This window comes from Hylobates moloch, unplaced genomic scaffold (genome assembly GCF_009828535.3).
Source record: "Hylobates moloch isolate HMO894 unplaced genomic scaffold, HMol_V3 SCAFFOLD_23, whole genome shotgun sequence".
In the NCBI taxonomy this organism is placed as follows: domain Eukaryota; kingdom Metazoa; phylum Chordata; class Mammalia; order Primates; family Hylobatidae; genus Hylobates; species Hylobates moloch.
This window is the reverse complement of record NW_026652298.1, coordinates 3934393-3955296: the sequence shown is the minus strand read 5'-3', so window position 1 is coordinate 3955296 and position 20904 is coordinate 3934393. Positions and strand designations below refer to the sequence as shown.

General features: G+C 39.5%; 2 protein-coding genes across 5 annotated transcripts in view; one reads left to right on the top strand and one right to left on the bottom strand.

Annotated features, from left to right (window-relative positions):
- ARL15 (ADP ribosylation factor like GTPase 15) overlaps positions 1-20904 on the top strand; it is a 433698-nt gene that overhangs the window by 176499 nt on the left and 236295 nt on the right. The window lies entirely within an intron of this gene.
- On the bottom strand, positions 8992-10505 carry LOC116462580 (malectin-like). Of its 2 annotated transcripts, XM_032145207.2 has the most exons (2): positions 10020-10505; positions 8992-9790 (listed from the first exon to the last, which is right to left on the bottom strand). In XM_032145207.2, exons 1-2 carry the CDS (start codon positions 10431-10433, stop codon positions 9548-9550), a joined length of 657 nt encoding a protein of 218 aa, XP_032001098.1. In that variant the 5' UTR covers positions 10434-10505; the 3' UTR covers positions 8992-9547. The 2 variants fall into 2 exon arrangements, with proteins under 2 accessions (XP_032001098.1, XP_032001097.1); XM_032145206.2 differs by having other exon boundaries at positions 8992-10448.

Genomic DNA, 20904 nt, shown 5'->3' with positions numbered 1-20904 from the left:
ACCTAAAATATCCAGAAAAATTGGTCTCAAAACGTAAGTGCAGAAATCTTTCAGCCCAGAACAGTCATAAAGAACTAGGCAGGTAAAAACTGATGCTTTGTTATGGGGCTAGCTTTTGAAATTGAAGAGATAATCAATTTGCTCCAGGATCACAATGGATAACGAAAGTAGTCTTATAAAAAATAAAATTAAGGAAGGCTTCACAAGGACATAATGTTTGGGTTCAGGCTTGAAATACGCATAAGAATTTTCTAGATAAGCCATAAGTGTAGCAGAGGAAAAACAGCCAGAGGAACATCTTAGTCCATTTGTGCTATTGTAACAAAATACCTGAGACTGAATAATTTATAACGAACAGAAATTTATTAGCTCAAGTTCTGGAGGCTGGGAAGTTCAAAGGCATGGCATTGGCACTTGGCAAAGGGCTTCTTACCGTGTTATCCTGTGGCAGAAGGCAAAAGAGTAAGAGATTGAACTGACAACCTGAAGCCTTTTTATAATCAGCATTGATCCATTTGTGCCGGTGAATCCCTCATGACCTAAGCAACTTCTATTAGAGCCTACCTCCCACTGTTGGATTGGGGACCAAGTTCCCAATACATGCTTTTTGGGGTACACATTCAAATCATAGCAGAGAAATTTTAAAAGTGTCAAAGAGCTTGGTAGTTACACTGGGTTATAGAGGAGAGGTAAGCTGGGCAGTTGACGATTGACAATTAGGAATAAAGGATAAGGGGTAAAGAATGACTTAAGATTCATAGTTTCAATCTTGGCTGCTAAGTCTAACAGGGAATTCAAGAGGTTGGGCTGGAAAAGAGTGCATAGCAAGAATTAGTTTATTTGGGGACAAGTTGAGTTTAAAATACCTGGGGAACATCTAGAAGGGAACATATGATAGAAGAAGTAAGAGTATTGGTGCTCAGGAGAAAATTAGATGAGAGCATTTGAACTGAGTGTTTTCATGATATTAGAGGTAGATGAAAAAATGTGAGTAAAGACTTTCCCAAAGAGGATGTACAACAAGAGAAGAAATAAGCTGATGAACAGAATTCTGGAGAATATCAGCAGAGGTAATTCTTAATTGGAGATCTGTGCACTCTGAGGGTGGAGACTGTGCCCTTTTCTTTTTTTAAAAAAATCTCAGCAGTACAGCACAGCACAACACATGGCACCCGGGAAACCCTCAGAGCAATTTTTTTTAATGTTGCTTTTGAAAGAAGTATTTTGAGAATGCAGTAAATACTATTGACTGGGGGAATCATGAGTTGCCAGTCAGACCAATGGTAAATTATTATTTTTTTCTCCCTGTAGTTCATTAATCCACATTTGGGAATTTCTACCTAGCTGCAAATTCATTTTAAACTTTGCATTAATTATCTATTGCTGTGTAACGATTCACTACAAATTTAGGGACTTAAACAACACATGTTTTATCAGTAAGTTAAACGTAGAATTGCCATTTGACCCAGCAGTTCCACTTGTAGATACTATATGTACTATATGCAAAATAATTGAAAGCAGATGTTCAAACAAAAACTTGTACACCAATATTCATGGCCACTCTATTCGCAGTCACCAAAAGATGGAAGCAATGCACGTGCTCATCAGCAGGTGAATGGATAAACAGTGTGGTATATCCATGCAGTGGAATATTCTTCATCCATAAAAGGATCTCTCTCTAATTCTTGTTTTTGTTGGCAGATTTCATTTCCTTGTGGGGGCAGTGTTAGACTGAGGGTCTCGGTTCCTAGCAGCCTCCATTCCTAGGTGAGAGAATGCACTCAATTCCTTGCCATGTATGACTCTCTAGTGTGGCAGTTTGCTTCATAAAAACTTGTGTACTGGGGCTGGGTGTGGTGGCTCACACCTGTAATCCCAACACTTTGGGAGGCCAAGGCGGGCAGATCACCTGAGGTCAGGGGTTCGAGACCAGCCTGGCTGTGGTGGTGTGTGCCTGTAATCCCAGCTACTCAGGAGGCTGAGGCAGGAGAATTGCACTCCAGCCTTGGCAACAGAGTGAGACTCTGTCTCAAAAAAAAAAAAAAAAAAAAAAAAAAAAAAACAACTTGCTTACCGGGAAGGCAATAGAGAGAATCTGATAGCAAGACAGAAGATACCTATTCAAGGAAGTGACATCCCATCACCTTGCCACATTCTGTTGGTTAGAAGCAAGGCACTAGGCTAGCTCACACCCAAGGGGAGATTACACCAGGTGTCAATATCAAGAAGCGGGGATCATTGGAGGTCATCTTAGAGTCTACCTGCCACAAACATGAAGGGGTAGCCTTCACCATGTAACATTTCCGTGGGATTTTAGTAATTAGCTTGGAATGACTTTATGCTCTTCCTAACCTTCTTTAAATCCAAAATCATTGAGCACCTATGACGCTATTATGGCAAGTATAAAGAAAGAAAACGTGGTTTCTGGCTTTATGAAAATACAAAATATGGATCATTCTAAAGTTTTCTTATATATCGATTATTAACAAGGGTGCATGACCTTAGATTGATTTTTGCTAAGACTGTGTTTGTGTATTTGTTGAATAGAATGATCTGATTTTTTTTTTTTTTTATGTAACCTTGTCATATTGCTTTTTTTTTTTTTTTTTTTTTTTTTTTTTATTTTTTATTATACTTTAGGGTTTTAGGGTACATGTGCACAATGTGACAATGTGCAGGTTTGTTACATATGTATCCATGTGCCATGTTGATTTCCTGCACCCATTAACTCGTCCTTTAGCATTAGGTGTATCTCCTAATGCTGTCCCTCCCCCCTCCCCCCACCCCACAACAGTCCCCGGAGTGTGATGTTCCCCTTCCTGTGTCCATGAGTTCTCATTGTTCAATTCCCACCTATGAGTGAGAACATGCGGTGTTTGGTTTTTTGTCCTTGCGATAGTTTACTGAGAATGATGTTTTCCACTTTCATCCATGTCCCTACAAAGGACACGAACTCATCATTTTTTATGGCTGCATAGTATTCCATGGTGTATATGTGCCACATTTTCTTAATCCAGTCTATCGTTGTTGGACATTTGGGTTGGTTCCAACTCTTTGCTATTGTGAATAGTGCCGCAATAAACATACGTGTGCATGTGTCTTTATAGCAGCATGATTTATAGTCCTTTGGGTATATACCCAGTAATGGGATGGCTGGGTCAAATGGTATTTCTAGTTCGAGATCCCTGAGGAATCGCCACACTGATTTCCACAATGGTTGACCTAGTTTACAGTCCCACCAACAGTGTAAAAGTGTTCCTATTTCTCCACATCCTCTCCAGCACCTGTTGTTTCCTGATTTTTTAATGATGGCCATTCTAACTGGTGTAAGATGGTATCTCACTGTGGTTTTGATTTGCATTTCTCTGATGGCCAGTGATGATGAGCATTTCTTCATGTGTTTTTCGGCTGCATAAATGTCTTCTTTTGAGAAGTGTCTGTTCATGTCCTCTGCCCACTTTTTGATGGGGTTGTTTGTTTTTTTCTTGTAAATTTGTTTGAGTTCATTGTAGATTCTGGATATTAGCCCTTTGTCAGATGAGTAGGTTGCAAAAATTTTCTCCCATTCTGTAGGTTGCCTGTTCACTCTGATGATAGTTTCTTTTGCTGTGCAGAAGCTCTTTAGTTTAATGAGATCCCATTTGTCGATTTTGGCTTTTGTTGCCATTGCTTTTGGTGTTTTAGACATGAAGTCCTTGCCCACGCCTATGTCCTGAATGGTATTGCCTAGGTTTTCTTGTAGGATTTTAATGGTTTTAGGTCTAACATATAAGTCTTTAATCCATCTTGAATTAATTTTTGTATAAGGTGTAAGGAAGGGATCCAGTTTCAGCTTTCTGCATATGGCTAGCCAGTTTTCCCAGCATCATTTATTAAATAGGGAATCCTTTCCCCATTTCTTGTTTTTGTCAGGTTTGTCAAAGATCAGATAGTTGTAGCTATGCGGCATCATTTCTGAGGGCTCTGTTCTGTTCCATTGATCTATGTCTCTGTTGTGGTACCAGTACCATGCTGTTTTGGTTACTGTAGCCTTGTAGTATAGTTTGAAGTCAGGTAGCGTGATGCCTCCAGCTTTGTTCTTTTGGCTTAGGATTGACTTGGCGATGCGGGCTCTTTATTGGTTCCATATGAACTTTAAAGTAGTTTTTTCCAATTCTGTGAAGAAAGTCATTGGTAGCTTGATGGGGATGGCATTGAATCTATAAATTACCTTGGGCAGTATGGCCATTTTCACGATATTGATTCTTCCAACCCATGAGCATGGAATGTTCTTCCATTTGTTTGTATCCTCTTTGATTTCATTGAGCAGTGGTTTGTAGTTCTCCTTGAAGAGGTCCTTCACATCCCTTGTAAGTTGGATTCCTAGGTATTTTATTCTCTTTGAAGCAATTGTGAATGGGAGTTCGCTCATGATTTGGCTCTCTGTTTGTCTGTTATTGGTGTACAAGAATGCTTGTGATTTTTGTACATTAATTTTGTATCCTGAGACTTTGCTGAAGTTGCTAATCAGCTTAAGGAGATTTCGGGCTGAGACAATGGGGTTTTCTAGATATACAATCATGTCATCTGCAAACAGGGACAATTTGACTTCCTCTTTTCCTAATTGAATACCCTTTATTTCCTTCTCCTGCCTGATTGCTCTGGCCAGAACTTCCAGCACTATGTTGAAAAGGAGCGGTGAGAGAGGGCATCCCTGTCTTGTGCCAGTTTTCAGAGGGAATGCTTCCAGTTTTTGCCCATTCAGTATGATATTGGCTGTGGGTTTGTCATAGATAGCTCTTATTATTTTGAGATACGTCCCATCAATACCTAATTTATTGAGAGTTTTTAGCATGAAGAGATGTTGAATTTTGTCAAAGGCCTTTTCTGCATCTATTGAGATAATCATGTGGTTTTTGTCTTCAGTTCTGTTTATATGCTGGATTACATTTATTGATTTGCGTATGTTGAACCAGCCTTGCATCCCAGGGATGAAGCCCACTTGATCATGGTGGATAAGCTTTTTGATGTGCTGCTGGATTCGGTTTGCCAGTATTTTATTGAGGATTTTTGCATCAATGTTCATCAAGGATATTGGTCTGAAATTCTCTTTTTTGGTTATGTCTCTGCCAGGTTTTGGTATCAGGATGATGCTGGCTTCATAAAATGTGTTAGGGAGGATTCCCTCTTTTTCTATTGATTGGAATACTTTCAGAAGGAATGGTACCAGTTCCTCCTTGTACCTCTGGTAGAATTCAGCTGTGAATCCATCAGGTCCTGGACTCTTTTTGGTTGGTAAGCTATTGATTATTGCCACAATTTCAGAAGCTGTTATTGGTCTATTCAGAGATTCAACTTCTTCCTGGTTTAGTCTTGGGAGGGTGTATTTGTCGAGGAATTTATCCATTTCTTCTAGATTTTCTAGCTTATTTGCATAGAGGTGTTTGTAGTATTCTCTGATGGTAGATTGTATTTCTGTGGGATCGGTGGTGATATCCCCTTTTTCGTTTTTTATTGCATCTATTTGATTCTTCTCTCTTTTCTTCTTTATTAGTCTTGCTAGCGGTCCATCAATTTTGTTGATCTTTTCAAAAAACCAGCTCCTGGATTCATTAATGTTTTGAAGGGTTTTTTGTGTCTCTATTTCCTTCAGTTCTGCTCTGATTTTAGTTATTTCTAGCCTTCTGCTAGCTTTTGAATGTGTTTGCTCTTGCTTTTCTAGTTCTTTTAATTGTGATGTTAGGGTGTCAATTTTGGATCTTTCCTGCTTTCTCTTGTGGGCATTTAGTGCTATAAATTTCCCTCTACACACTGCTTTGAATGTGTCCCAGAGATTCTGGTATGTTGTGTCTTTGTTCTCGTTGGTTTCAAAGAACATCTTTATTTCTGCCTTCATTTCATTATGTACCCAATAGTCATTCAGGAGCAGGTTGTTCAGTTTCCATGTAGTTGAGCGGTTTTGAGTGAGTTTCTTAATCCTGAGTTCTAGTTTGATTGCACTGTGGTCTGAGAGACAGTTTGTTATAATTTCTGTTCTTTTACATTTGCTGAGGAGAGCTTTACTTCCAACTATGTGGTCAATTTTGGAATAGGTGTGGTGTGGTGCTGAAAAAAATGTATATTCTGTTGACTTGGGGTGGAGAGTCCTGTAGATGTCTATTAGGTCTGCTTGGTGTAGAGCTGAGTTCAATTCCTGGATATCCTTGTTAACTTTCTGTCTCGTTGATCTGTCTAATGCTGACAGTGGGGTGTTAAAATCTCCCATTATTATTGTGTGGGAGTTTAAGTCCCTTTGTAGGTCACTGAGGACTTGCTTTATGAATCTGGGTGCTCCTGTGTTGGGTGCATATATATTTAGGATATTTAGCTCTTCTTGTTGAATTGATCCCTTTACCATTATGTAATGGCCTTCTTTGTCTCTTATGATCTTTGTTGGTTTAAAGTCTATTTTATCAGAGACTAGGATTGCAACCCCTGCCTTTTTTTGTTTTCCAGTTGCTTGATAGAAGAATGATCTGATTTTTGAGGTTTGTAGCAAAACCCTCATTTTTCTAGTTAAGGAAGAGACAAAATCTTGAAGGATACAAACCAAAGAGTGGAGGTGTGGTAGATAATGTGTTTTTTTCTTTGCTATTTTTTTTCTGTGGTCAGTCATTTGTATATAAGAAAAAATATTCAGAACAGCAGCAAGCCTATGATAAATGTGTTTAAAACAAATTTTGAAAAAATGGACGTTGATCCTATGTCAGAATTACAAGCTTAAGCAGATTAACATACTTTTATACATGCTGCTCTATAACTGTTTCGACCTGTCTAGAATAAGAAGAGCATGAAAGGAGTGATATCTTCTTATCAGTCAACTATGAAGATAAGTCCTAATCTAATCTAAGAATTGTAAGAAAATTCAGCATTGTGGAACCTTACTGGATACCCAATAAATGTCTCTTCTCATGTAGCCTATTCTCTGTCCTCAGGCAAATATAGTCTTTAACTATCCTAATCTAAATAAAATTTAGACAGTAGGTGTAACATCATTCAAATTACACTGTCTCTCTCCCTTTTCTCCTGAGTGTGTTCTTCATGGGAAACTGTATTTGGAAGTGAAGTGCTTAACCTCAGGCAATGTTTCAAAGTCATTTGTCTTCTTTTTGGCTAGTGCATTGATCCCTACTCCTTTAATGCTGTGACACTCTTTTGTATAACCTTCTCTTTCCAAGTGCTGTATGACACATTCACACTTATATTTTAAAGTTAATTAAAACTAATTTCATTTTGAGAGTTCCACTTGCCTCTTGAGACAGTAAGATGCATTCCAGAGCATAAGATAGAAGGTTAGCAATGACTGATTTAGTGATATGATTAAGTATGAAGAAAGCTGCTTGATGGTATATGTGATGGAGTGGGCTAGTCTTGTTTTAATATATAATAATTGTGTAAAGAGGGAAGTGTGATCACTTTAAGACATGATTTTAATGGTTCATTCATCCAGCTTCACTTATAGAAACTATTCATTTAGAATTGTCTGAAATAGGATGATCATGTTACTAGCATCCTCTTTAAAATGGCAATTTCAAAGCACAAAGGGGAAGCTTGCTTCTGAGAATAGAAAAAAAGGGACTGTACCACTTTAGAAAGAAGCTCAGAGAGAAGAAACAGTATTTCAGATAAGAAATATAAAAGGAGCCGGGCGCGTTGGCTCACGCCTGTAATCCCAGCACTTTGGGAGGCCAAGGCGGGCAGATCACGAGGTCAAGAGATCGAAACCATCCTGGCCAACATGGTGAAACCCTGTCTCTACTAAAAATACAAAAAATTAGCTGGGCGTGGTGGCAGGCACCTGTAATCCCAGCTAGTTGGGAGGCTGAGGCAGGAGAATCACTTGAACCCGGGAGGCAGAGGTTGCAGTGAGCCGAGATGGCACCATTGCACTCCAGCCTGGGCAGAAAGAGTGAAACTCCGTCTCAGAAAAAAAAAAAAAAGAAATACAAAAAGAAGAGAGGATGTAAGAATTATTTTAGACTATATAAAAATGAGACTTCTTATCCTTGAATCGATGGGTAGTTTACATAATCAGTTCCCATTCATTCATTCATTAACTTAATAAATATCGATGGCCTGCTCTGTGCCAGATTCTGTATAGATACTGGAGACACAGTGATGAACAGCACAAACGAGAATCTTGGGGTATTTTATAAAAGTTGTTTAGTAGAGCTATGGAGACAGGTAACTGGTGAAATTAGAATGCTTAAGCAAAATCTGTGAAAAGGCTGAAAAAGTGGGTTATAAACAGTTACAAGAATTATTAAGAAAAAGCCCATTTTGTGCTTAGATTTATGTTTGCTTTTCTCGTATTCATAATTCAATTATATTTTATTTAAAAATCTACTTGACAGAAAAAAAAGAAGGGCACTTGCCTACAAATGGCACCCCCTGCCTTAATCCATGCTGCCTGGGCTCTTATTTGTGCAACCATGCAAGCCGCTGAAAAAAATGGTACCAATTTTTGGTTATCTATGCTTTATAACAAAAGAAAGAGAAATGTCATAAAGTGTAATAATAGCTTTATATGTATGTGTATGTGTACTGTATGTCAGTCTTGTAGGTAATAACTCTCAAAGGTATGCATATACACACACATGTGCGCACACATGCATGTGTACATGTGGACAAAACCAGTTTGTATTAGTGATCACTTTTGGTTTTCATAAGAGTGTCACCTGAATGTTAACATGACTAATCATGCTGTTTGTGTTCAAGTCTAGTTGAAGACACCTGTGCTGAAAGAACATGCGTTTTTGTCTGAAGGGGAGAAATTTCTTATTTGGTGTTAGTCAAGGGAAGAAATCTAGATAGCAATGAGGGAGGAAGAAATTGGAGATTATAAAATACTGAGGCTGAAGGTGATACAGGACATAGGAGAAAGTTACTTGAACAGAAAAAGAAAGGGTCTGTCCCAAATAAAAACTTTGGTTAATTTTTTATAACATTGGTTATCACAGGAATTACAGAAAACCTATTCTTTGCCTCTTTTTTTTTTCCCTTTCTTTTCTTTTAATCTCCCTACTTTTTTTTTTAGTCTTTACCGCACAAATTCTACCCCTTCACACACAGTCTTTCAATCCCAGGACATCTGAAGTCTTATCTAGACATAACTTCAGACCATACCTACCTCCCAGTGCTGGTCGTCTCAGATAATAAGATGGCATTTCCCTGCTGTTAACTTCTAACCTAAAAAAAGGAACGTGACTCCTCTGAGTTCAGAGTCCTTTCCACTAGGTATACAAATGAGGATCCTTGAGCAGGAAGGATCCAGTTTACCCTAAGTATCCTCAAGAGGAAAGAGACGGCTGGGGGCCAGCCACAAAGAGAGGACGAGGACCGAAGCAGGTCTGGGACCAGGTGGTGAATGAGGGCTGCTCTCTACTCGCTCTGCCTCTTTTTGTCTCCTTTAATTGATGTGTGTTTTTTTGTCTTTGTTTTTTTTTTCATTAATCATTGTGAAAAATATAGAAACCAAAACCAATATGGCTGGTTTCTTTCCCACACCCCTGCACCCTGTTCAGGATGGTCATTTGTTCTCACAACCTGCAGAGGCAGAAAAGGGTTGGAATGAAGACTCTGAAGGCCACCAGGATGGGAAACATGAGGCTGCTGTTGCCCGAGGCATAGGGGTTGGGTGTGCGGGGGCCTGACTGCACCCGGTTCTTATTGGTCTGTTTTTTGAGATTAGACCCTTCATCATATTCTTCTTCTTCTTCCTCTTCTTTCTTCTCCAATCCCGGATGAGGCTGAAGCTTTGGTACATCATCCACTGTCCCAGCCATGATGTAGAGTGCACAGACCTTGGGATTGTCATAGTACCCCTTGGCAAACTCAATGTAGAGTTTCCCTGTGAAGGTGGACACCTGCCCCTGGACACTCAGCTTCCCCTTTCTGATGCTCATAAGTATAATTTCATCGTGAGCTGTGCTATGCCCAACGCAATCAAAGATATACAAGTCTTTCACCACGACGTGGCCATTCAATCGTACATCAAATACCTTTTGCTGGGACTGTGCAAAGTAGACCTCGGCAAATTTCAAGACCAGCACGTAGTCCCCCTCCTCTTTGATGGGCACTTCATAGCCAAAGTTCTCCTCATTGTACCGCTCAGTTTGATACAGGATTTGGTCCTCAGGGTTGGAACGCAGGATTGGCAGTTTCATGCCATAGTCTGAGGCTCTGCCCACCCGGCCTTCCAAAGGGTCCTTGCGGAAGTGGATCCTGTGCACGTCCACATGCGCCTCTCCGCCCGCTTTGACTGCCCAAATGACGCTCTCTGGCAGCCTGGCCCCCGCCGCGCCGGCCACGCCGGCCACGCCGAGCCCGGGTCCCCGGTTCGCCGGCAGCAGCAGCAGCAGCAGCAGTCGCAGGAGCGCCACAGTGGTTCCCTCAACCGCCCAGGCTCCCAGCATGGCGGCCACCACCACGGGGGCAGCCCCCGCCGACCCTCGTTCTTGGCCGGCTGCCAGGCCACCCCGGACTCAGAAAAACAGCGCCACGGGCCTCTCCGCCTGAGCCGCCGGGGACATGTCGCTCTCAGGCCTCCTTCTTCTCAGCCACGGGTACCGCCTCCCACCTCAGGAACTATTCTTTGCCTCTTTTGTTCAGCATCTGGTAGACTTTTACTTCCAGGTACTGAACTAACTTGAGTTAGTTCTTAGTTCAGTAGTTCTGTGAGTTATAGGCTTAAATGGTGGCTAAATGATAATAGTAACATCCACAACAAAATGACAGTTAACACTTGTGAACAGTTAGCATATTCTACATACTGTGTGAAAAAAGTTATTTAATCCTCACAATCCTATGAGGTAATTAAGTATTATTATTTTCCTCTCTTTTATTGAGAGGGAAACTGAGGCTTGGAACAATTAAGCTGAGTTTTCATGTTACATAGATGATATGTGGCAGAGCCAGGCTTTGAACTCAGTAAGAGTCCATGCTGTTCATCACTCCACCATCATTCTGTCCTTCAGGGCTGAATCTCACTCCTGAGATTCACTGCTTTGTTTTCAAGGAAAATTGTGTACTGAATTCTGAAAAAAATTAGAAGCTTTGGAAAGTTTTAGAATGTACTTGATCCCTAAACTTAGAGCTGCCCAAATTTATTTATGATTTATAAAGTGCATTGACTTATCTAATTACGTAATTCAAATTATAATGTATATTAGCTTATGCACATCATAAAATTAAACATTGATGTCACCTCCCTGAAATCTAGACTTTTCCTTTGCCATTCACTATTTTATGCTTGAGCCTGAACATGATGCTGGGTGGCCTTCTGTCATCAATAGGGCTACAGCAACTAGATCAAAGGGAATGGGCCAGGTGGAGAAATGGAACTCTCATTTTAGGAGCTCTGATAAGCATTTCCAACAAGAATGTCATAGAGACAGTTAAAAGATGAAAGAGCAAATGTGAGTGCAGTCATATGTTGTAGAGCAAGCATAATTCTCTTAAGATTTTGTTATGTGAGTAAATATGGTCATAACTTGTTTTGAGATCGATTAGTCACAGAAGAAAAAACACTCAAAGTGAGGGACAAATTTAGTATTCCACTTTTGAGCATCAAGGCTTATAGTAGGTGATGCTAATTATACTTTACGCTATATAGGATGAGACATTAGATGGTTTTTAACTTTTTCCATGAGTTTGTCTTAATCTAGAACCTCTTGCGTCTGTATCAGTTTTGTCACAGGATTGGTAAGTTAAAGTTTCTGATAAAAAAGAAAAAACACTGGTTGGGGAAATTGGCAAGTTGTGCTGGAAAGCAGTAGCATTTCCGCATTATTAAAAGACCTTATTTCATCCCGGGTATGCAACAAATATCTTTCTATCAGCCAGAAAGTCTCCATTTTAGCTCTTCCCAATTTATTGCTTTGGTCAATGTCAATTGCAGCAAAGCTGTTCCCACTAGCTTTTCTAGTCTGGCTACCAGATTTTCTAGAATACCACAAAAGTGTTTTGCTTTTTGTGTCATGCCAATAGCTCAAGAATTACCTGCTTAGTAAACGTTTGGGACTATGCAAGTTGTGATCACCTTGGCATCTGTGGGTCTTCTAAGGAGTCAGCTATTGGCTTTTGCAGGAGTATGGAAGGGAACGTTTCTCCAGAACTGTTCCCACAGCTTTTTCTTTCTATGCTTTCAGTTTCTCTTGGGTACTGATTCTGTTGGGCATCAGAACAGTGTAAATGTTCCTAAATAGGATAGAATCAAAAAGTATCCCAAAGAACATAAGTTAATGTACTTTGTGGTCTTAGTACAGTGCTTTGCACATGCTTTATTATGGCTGCATGTTTTCAAATACTATGACAGGACTCTGAGAAAGGCCTATGAGTAGAGTGAAGTTTCATTGTAAATATGTTTAAGGAATTCTTAATATCAGATGTTGAATGAGAGATTCCTTGCAGAACTGGGTATGTACCGGAAACATAAAAATTAGTTGCTAATAACTTTACTCAAGCCACCACCATCAACCAAGAAGATAGGTTATTTGTACAGCAAAGAATGATTTGCTTGGTAAATTCTACATTCTACGTTTGAGAAATCAGAATAAGTATTCTATAAAAGATTAATTCTTTAAAAACTATTGAGTTGCCATTATGGGTTAGCTGTGGTCAGAGTATGGTGATGAATCAGACACGAAAATGCACAGAACTCCCATATGGTTCTTTCAGTGTAATCAGGAAGATGAACTATGCATTTAGATTACTATGCTACAGGGTAGAAAGTGTTACAAGGAGAACCAAGAGAAACAGACCAGAAGGTTTTTAGAAATTATTCCCAGCTGCAAGATCAGGTAAAGCTTGGTGGAGTAGGCAACATTTGATCTGGCCCTTGAAGCGCATGTAGTGGTTTGAATGTACAGGAACTAAGGGGACAACTCACATGGTAGTAACTGCAGGCAAAGGAGATAACAAAACCAAATGCATAAGGGTGGAAACCTTGGGTCTGGTCCAGGAGAGCAAAACGTTTTGCTCATTTGTGGACTATCTAAGGAGATCAACAGAGGAACATGGTGGGAATGGCAGAGTGGAGCCAGATTATGGAGAACTATAAATGCTAAATCAAGTCATCTGAGAACTTCAAGTTATAGGCACTTAATGTTTTTGAGCAGAGTAGTGATATAATTTGAGCTAGCTTTCTGGACAAGTATTAGTGTATTTGTGATAGTTTGTGCAAGTTTTCTGATAAGTATCTTGGTTCATTTGAGACTGGGTAATTTATAAGCAACAGGAGTTTGTTTGGCTCAGTAGGGCTAGGAAATCCAAGTTCAAGGGGTCTCATTTGGCAAGGGTCTTCTTGCTGCATCATAACATGCAGAAGGCATCACATGGGGAGAGAGCATGCAAGAGAGAGGAGAAAATGGAGAAAACTCCTGAAATGAACCCATTTCCAAAAGAACAGCATTAATCCATTTTTGAAAGCGAAGTCCTTGTGACTTAATCACCTCTTAAAGGTTCAACCTCTTAATTTTTGAAGGGGCATTGAAACCATAACGACAAGTATGAGTAATTTAACTTGAGCTGTGCAAAGAGCCATTGGAAGGTCATCCTACTGATCCAGCTGGAAGGTGATGAAGGCATGAACCATAGTGAGAACATAAAGGAGGGGCCAATGTCAGAATGCAGACATGGTCCTCAATGCGATTGTTAGGAATTGACATCGAAGATAATGATGTAAAATTGTGTTTGGAGTCACATAGACATCCAGAATAAGTGTTGAGGGAGGATAAGGTAAGGAGAGGGCAATTGGCATATCAGTTTGTATGGTACGTAGAACTTTGTTTTATAAAAAGTAGGCTGAGGACCACCTGCCTTGGAATCTCCTGGGAGGCATGCCATTTAAAGTTCCTGGGCAACACACAATTCAATAATCTTTCTAGGCCTTAAAGTATGTGATCACTGGGTTAGAATTGCGATATAATGGTACCAAGGAGATTAGGATGCTTCCTGGGTAGACCTCTTAGTTTTGAGATTGCCCTCCCAACTCCAGCTCTTCTATCTTGGGACTTGAGTCAGCCAAGGTTAGAATAAAGATAATTTAAAGTAAGACTTTTATTCCTGCTAGAAACTAACTCTAAATTTATGCCTAAATTTCAGTAGATCTTAAATGTCTCTTTCTCATATTAAAGACAGTGAGTATCTATATGTGCCATGTCAGAAATTAAAGCCATGTTAAAAATTTTTATAAAAGAATAATAAGCTCATAACATGTTAATATAAATAACATTTTTAATGAAAATCAACAATTTTGAAAACAAAAAAATAGTGAGAAAATTGGCAAATCTTTTTAATCTGGTTTAATAGAAGAGGGCTAGATGCTCATATCTGCTTCTACAGTTAATCTGTTGTTAATATGTTGTTTGGGTTGAAGTATGTGAAGAAAGTCTAGTCTCACATAGATAACTCAAAAAGGGAGGCATGATTTAATAACCTTTTTAGATAATTGTTGATTGTCTTCTTTGATACTACATTGAAATTCTTCAACAGGCGGTTGTTTCTTAATCAGTTGTAATGTGGAATCTGAAAACCTTATCATGGAACTTTTTGTACTCAGTTAATTAACTTGCATTGGTCTCTCTTGTACTTCGAATGTATTTTTTATCTATGCATGGTTTTGTAACATCATGTATTGGTCATTTGGAAAATATTGGTTCACTTTGAGTAGTGCAGAGCTTCCAAATGTTTACAGATTACTTTGTGAATATCTGTCTGTTAATATCACCACCAATCTCGTCACTGAAAAGCTGTCAAGCTCACTTAAAACTTAGCAGAAAGAAGTTTTCTAAAATTCTAGCTTTTGCTTGAAAACAAATTTTATCATTGACAACAAATACTATCATTTGTTTTCCTTGAAATGACAAGCTTGCACATCTGTTTTTGAGAAAATGTCTATCAAACAGTCAAATCTGAATAATCATAGTTTGTCAGTTGAAATTTCAAGTAAAAATGGAGTTGTGTGAAGTAGCTTACGACTCAAACAGTTGTACAAGGGCTTATTGTCAAATCAACTGTCTACTTCGGTATGTAGCAAAAATGTATTTTGCCTACTTCCCATTTAGTCACATAGAATATTTTAAAAGCTGTGTTTAAGAGCTAATTTAATAAAATAATAACTTTTACTGCCGTGTTAAAGGAATTCTTGGGTGAAACTGGCTTTTTCTGCCCCTGCAAGTGTGTGATAATCAAGAATACAGTGACTACTTGTTTGTTGCCAGTACTTCTGTCGGTGCTGAGTCACCTTTACTCACAATTGCTTTTGTACCATAAGTGAAAAATAGCAAATAATGTCTTAGTATAATTATTAACATAGCTTTGATCTCCTGTGCCTTCCGAAAGGGTCTTGAAGACTACCTTTTGAGAACTGCTGCTTAACGTTAGCAGACTTATTGGCTGTCTTCTGCTAAGTATATGGATGTTACATAAACCAAGTCTTAGTTTTTACTTCCAATAATAAGGATTGTATTTTTTGTGCTCTCTGCTATAGAGCCACCAGCCAGTCAAACAGCCTAAAGCAACACTTAATGCTCTTCATTGGGTAGCTGAGGGAGGCCCTGTTGGTGTCCCAGGCGTAACTCCATTTCTGTGGGTATCAGAAGCCTTCTCATAGCCTGTGCCTTCGAGGTGGGAGTGGGGGGCCTCTGACTACTGCAGTTTGCTTTGCTTAGGTGCTTTGGGCAAACTAGAAGTGCTGGGAAATTAAAGCCTTTGCTCCTCAACAGACTTCAAGCCACCACTGATAGGCGAGGGTGCAGAGTCGGGAGCGGTGGCTAAGACCCAACCCCTTCACCCCTAGCATCTATTCTGTGCTATAGCTCCCAGCGTTCCAGCAAGATTAAACTCTTGTTACCCACAGTGTCTCTGGCTTGATAAACCCTCCTTTTGTGCATTATTATCTCATTCTCTGTTTTACATCCCACTCTGCCACTGGTGTTTCTCATAGTCATCTCTCAAACTGTTTGTACTGGGGGATTTCAAAGTAAGGCAAAATAAGGTTCCTTTGCTGACTATCTTCTAGCCTTTGGAGGAAGGAAGAACTTTTTTTTCTTCTTTTCTCACAATGTTTTCTTATGGTAGATTTCTAATAAATATAGAAATATCTTACTAAACTAATCTTTTAGGTTTTGCAGTTAGCCATACATCCAGGAGTGTGGGGGGTATTTGTTTGTGCTTGGCAGTTTGGACCTGGAGGAAGTGCAGGTATGGGTGGATGGTACTGTTCAACATAAGTATTAACAGGCAGTGAGTGGGAGACAGGGTCCTTAAACAACACAAAACCACCTCAGGTAGTTTTTCTCAGGACTCTATAATAATTATTAATTGCTGAATCCAATCTAGACACTGCCTGACTTACGAAGCCATCCATATTCTGTTTTCACACTAGTCATTTACTTGTCACTAACTCAGATTTTCTATTTCACATTCATTCTCCTCACTGTGCCCCATAATCCACCTGTTCCTAATTTCCTCCAAGGTTATGCTCTGCTGCCCCCGCTGACTTCATTGGATGCCGTGTCTTCCCCTTCTCTACAATATCCATCTTAACCATTCTTTACAGCCTATAGCTCTTAAACATGCATGCTCATTTGAATAGAACATTCTGTCCCTTCCCGTTTCACTGGAGCCTCTCACGTTTTCTGGGAAGCAGCACCATGTAGTGGAAAAGAACACATGGTCTTTGGAGTCAGATAATCCAGGGTTCTATAGATCTGCCACTTATTTGCTGGACTTCAAGCAAAATGCTTGTCTTCTCTGTCTCCATTTCTTCTTCCATTAAATGAGGATAATAAAGACTAAAGGGTTAAATGAGATGATGTCTATAAATACCTCACAAGGTTAGATACAATGTGGTATGTAGGTGTGGTAGGGGTGGGTGATGACTATATATTGATCATCTTGTATTTCCCATGTGGATATTCACAGCAGTTCTCACTGTAGTCTGGGGACTTTGATTTTCTCCAGCTCAACAGTAACCATTGTCTTTTTGACTCTTAGTTTTTTGACTGTTTGGAAAGTGAAATAGGAAAGTACATCTCCCTTTAGATTGAAATCTTTATATATTTAAACTTTGTATTGACTATTTAGTGGGAGAGCTTAACTTACTTTCCTATATTTTGGCTTGTCTTGTTGTGTGGGTGGGAAAGTCCATAATAAAAATTTGAGTTTAGATATGTATGTCTTAGTCCTGCCTGAATTCTTAGTTGTTTATTTAAAAAAAAAAAAAAAAAAGATTGAGTCTGTTTAAAAGACGAAAAAAAGTCCAAAGAATCACCAGTCTAAAAGGCTGAGGTTTTGAAGGTGGGAGGAGTTTAAAAAGAATTTAAAAGTATTGCTTTTCTCTTTCTCCTTTTCATCTCCCATGTTGGGAAGCATTCCTCTTAAAGTATTAATAATACTGCTGAGGTAACTTGTGTCCTAAGGCTACAACATTCACTAAGATTCCAATACCCATTTACAATTCAAGTTCTCCAAAATTGGCTTGTTTATGGGTCTCCAGTCCCATTGAGTTTTCCAGAAGGAATTTATTCTTACTTACTTTTAATTTTTTCAGACTGTGGTAAGATGATGGAAAGAGGAGAACAGCTGAGCTTCTCATCCTGACTCTTCTGCCACCACAGTGTGGCTGGCAGCAGTCTTGGTTGGCCTGTTGCAAAGTCCTTCAGCAACTGCCCTGTGGGAACCCACTGTTGGATAGCCCCTCCTATACCAGCAAGGCCCTGTGCTCTTCCTTTCAAAGACAGGATGAGATCTCTGTATCTGCTCCTGTCTTAGTGGTTTCTAGCAGTCTCTTATGTCAGCAGTCACTTATGGAAATGTCTAGAGCGGCACTATCCAATGTGGTGTTTTAACTTTAAATAGATGAAACAAACAATTCAGTTTCTTAGTGACACTAGCCACATTTCAAGTGCTCAATACCCATGTGTGGCTAGTGACCACCATACTGGAAAGCACAGATGTGGAATATTTTCATCATTGCAAAAATTTCAACAGGATAGCAGTGGTCTAGAGATCAGATTTTCCACAGGGATAACTTTGAGTACCTGTTTTTATTGTTGATTCCTAAATATCCCTATTTTTAAACTCATTGGTTACCTCTTTCAAAGAACTACTCTAAGGAACCTATTCATAGCCTTTTAATTTAACATGAGGGAACCTGGCGTCTTTCTGGTCGCAAATTCTCCTAAAATTGGCTTGAGTAGTAGGCATTTACTGTGCTCACATAATAAGGAGTCCTTATAATGTATGTAGGTGGTTGGTTCTGCTGCTCAGGGATGTGGTCGAGGACCCAGGCTCTTTCTGTTTTCCTATTCTGACATCCTCAGTGTGTAGATATGTCTCCTTCAAGGTTGCTAGAAGGCTGATGCTGTTTAAAGATTCAGCTTATCACTCAATGAAATCTAAAAACTGTAAGAGAAGTGGCTGTCTTTGGGCATCTCTTTTTATAGAGGAGCTAAGTCTTTTTCAGAGGTTCTCCGCAGACCTTTGCAGACCTTTGTTAGGTCCCAGTTGGCCAGATGAGTACCTGGGATTTTTAACCTCTATGATGATAGGCTGGCTTCACTGTGAGCAGCATAAAGACTGAAAGTTTTATCTGTTTTGTTTCCTGCTGTTTCCTCAGCACCTAGGATGGTGCCAGGTGCTCAGTAAATACCTGTTGGATGGATGTATTAATAAATAATGAGAGGGTGTTGTTAACATCTGTAGTGTGCCACAGAAATGAATTTATACAATGAGGACTTGTTATGCTCCTGTGTTCTCCCTCTGCTCATATTGTGGTACCTTGAGCCAGACTCTGCTGGTTGGCCCTCCTGATGAGCTTATATTCCCAAGTGTTTATTCCAACTTTTAGTGAGGCAACACTGGATGTTGGATAATTAGGACATTTGGCAACACCCTCACCCAGCCCCACTACTGTTAGGACTACCCCTTTGCTTTTTAATCTAAATGTACAAACTGTAGACCGGGTTTGAGTTTGCTCTTTAACCATGTTATGTTTTAATTGTAGTCAAAAAAACTAAGAGTCAAAAAGACAATGGTTACTGTTGAGCTGGAGAAAATCAAAGTTCCCAGACTACAGTGAGATCTGCTGTGAATATCCACATGAGAAATACAAGATGATCAACATATAGTCATCACCCACCCCTACCACACCTACATACCACATTGTATCTAACCTTGTGAGGTATTTATAGACATCATCTCATTTAACCCTTTAGTCTTTATTATCCTCATTTAATGGAAGAAGAAATGGAGACAGAGAAGACAAGCATTTTGCTTGAAGTCCTGCAAATAAGTGGCAGATCTATAGAACCCTGGACTATCTGACTCCAAAGAACATGTGTTCTTTTCCACTACATGGTGCTGCTTCCCAGAAAACGTGAGAGGCTCCAGTGAAACGGGAAGGGACAGAATGTTCTATTCAAACGAGCATGCATGTTTAAGAGCCATAGGCTGTAAAGTATGGTTAAGATGGATATTGTAGAGAAGGGGAAGACACGGCATCGAACATTACACACACAGCATGGCATTTTCAGTCACTAGACTAAGAGTGGCCTTAGCCTGCTGTAAGATGTCACTTCCTGTGTTTGTTACTTCTTTTGGATTTGGTTTAGGGGTTGAGAATGTGGGCATCAGACAGGTGTCTCTAACCTTCCCAGTTAGGCTCACTCCTCAAAGCACCCGGCAGCTGGGCTCATGACACAGCCATTTCTTATTTTAATCTGGTAACTAAACCATGGCCCACTAAGCTGGACTGAACAACCGCATACCACTCTTCACCTCGTTGCTGGTGAAGTGCCCTGGTCTCAGTATGGGTTAGGTTGCTGCTGACCAAAGCCATGTGCAGAAGGCAAAATGGGAATTTAGAATTCCAAGTTCAGCGTTGATGATGAAAGGAATTCTAAGAGTGGGCACAAGACTGTAGCAGGAGATTAAAGAAAAGGATCTTTTCACTATTATTATTCATACATTATGTCATATAAGGGACATTTTTTAAAGTTATGGTATTTCTCTTTGGGTTTGTGTGTGTGTGTGTGTGTGTGTGTGTGCGCATGTCTCACTATTTTCAGGTACCATATGTACTCCTAAATGTGGCCAATGAAAACATAGTTTCTCATTGAAACAGTTGACTGCAGAAGTTGAATTTCCAGGTGTCCTGGGTATTTCCAAGGATAAGCTCTATTAAAACATGCAACCAAATTCTCATTATACCTGACTCACTGGACACCATCTGATGTGTGGATGTGTTTGCTCCACCTGCTGTATTTGCAGGCCTCATTGTAATTTGTATTACTTTACAGGATTTGATGGTTTCAGTTAAGAGGAATGATGGCTTTCTAAATATCTCTTTAGGTCCTAGCTCAGAGACTTGTATGGATGGAATAGGTACTTAATAACTATCCATTGAATTAACCAGTTGGGAAATGTTTTTGGACATATTTCCATTAATGTATGTAGGCATTTACTTACCTTCTGTTCCAATAGGGTTCCATTTCTTTTCTCCTAGCTTGTGTGGTAATATAGTTCTTTATTTAGCCTCATTGCCTTTTTAGTCCATGATCTCTATTTCAATCACATTAGACCTAAATGTATTTATTAGGTGTGTAACCTTGGGCAAGTTACATAATCGTTTTCTGTTTTGGTTTCCTTGTTGATAAAATGAGATTGACAACAGTATTTACCTCATGATAGTCATTAGACTGTCATGGGTAAGTGATTTAATATACGTAAAACACTTTGAGCAGCCACCATTCATGGCAGAACTACACTAGTTTGTCAATTGCACTCATTAGTTGGCCGTGGATACAAACTCAATGAAAGGATTCTGTGGGCATTAGTTGGCTATGTGGAATTTACAATAAAGCATGCTGCATTGAGTCTTAC

Bases quoted from the DNA above. Each gene is read 5' to 3' on its own strand.
- LOC116462580 (XM_032145206.2), bottom strand. From the start codon at position 10,433: ATGCTGGGAGCCTGGGCGGTTGAGGGAACCACTGTGGCGCTCCTGCGA.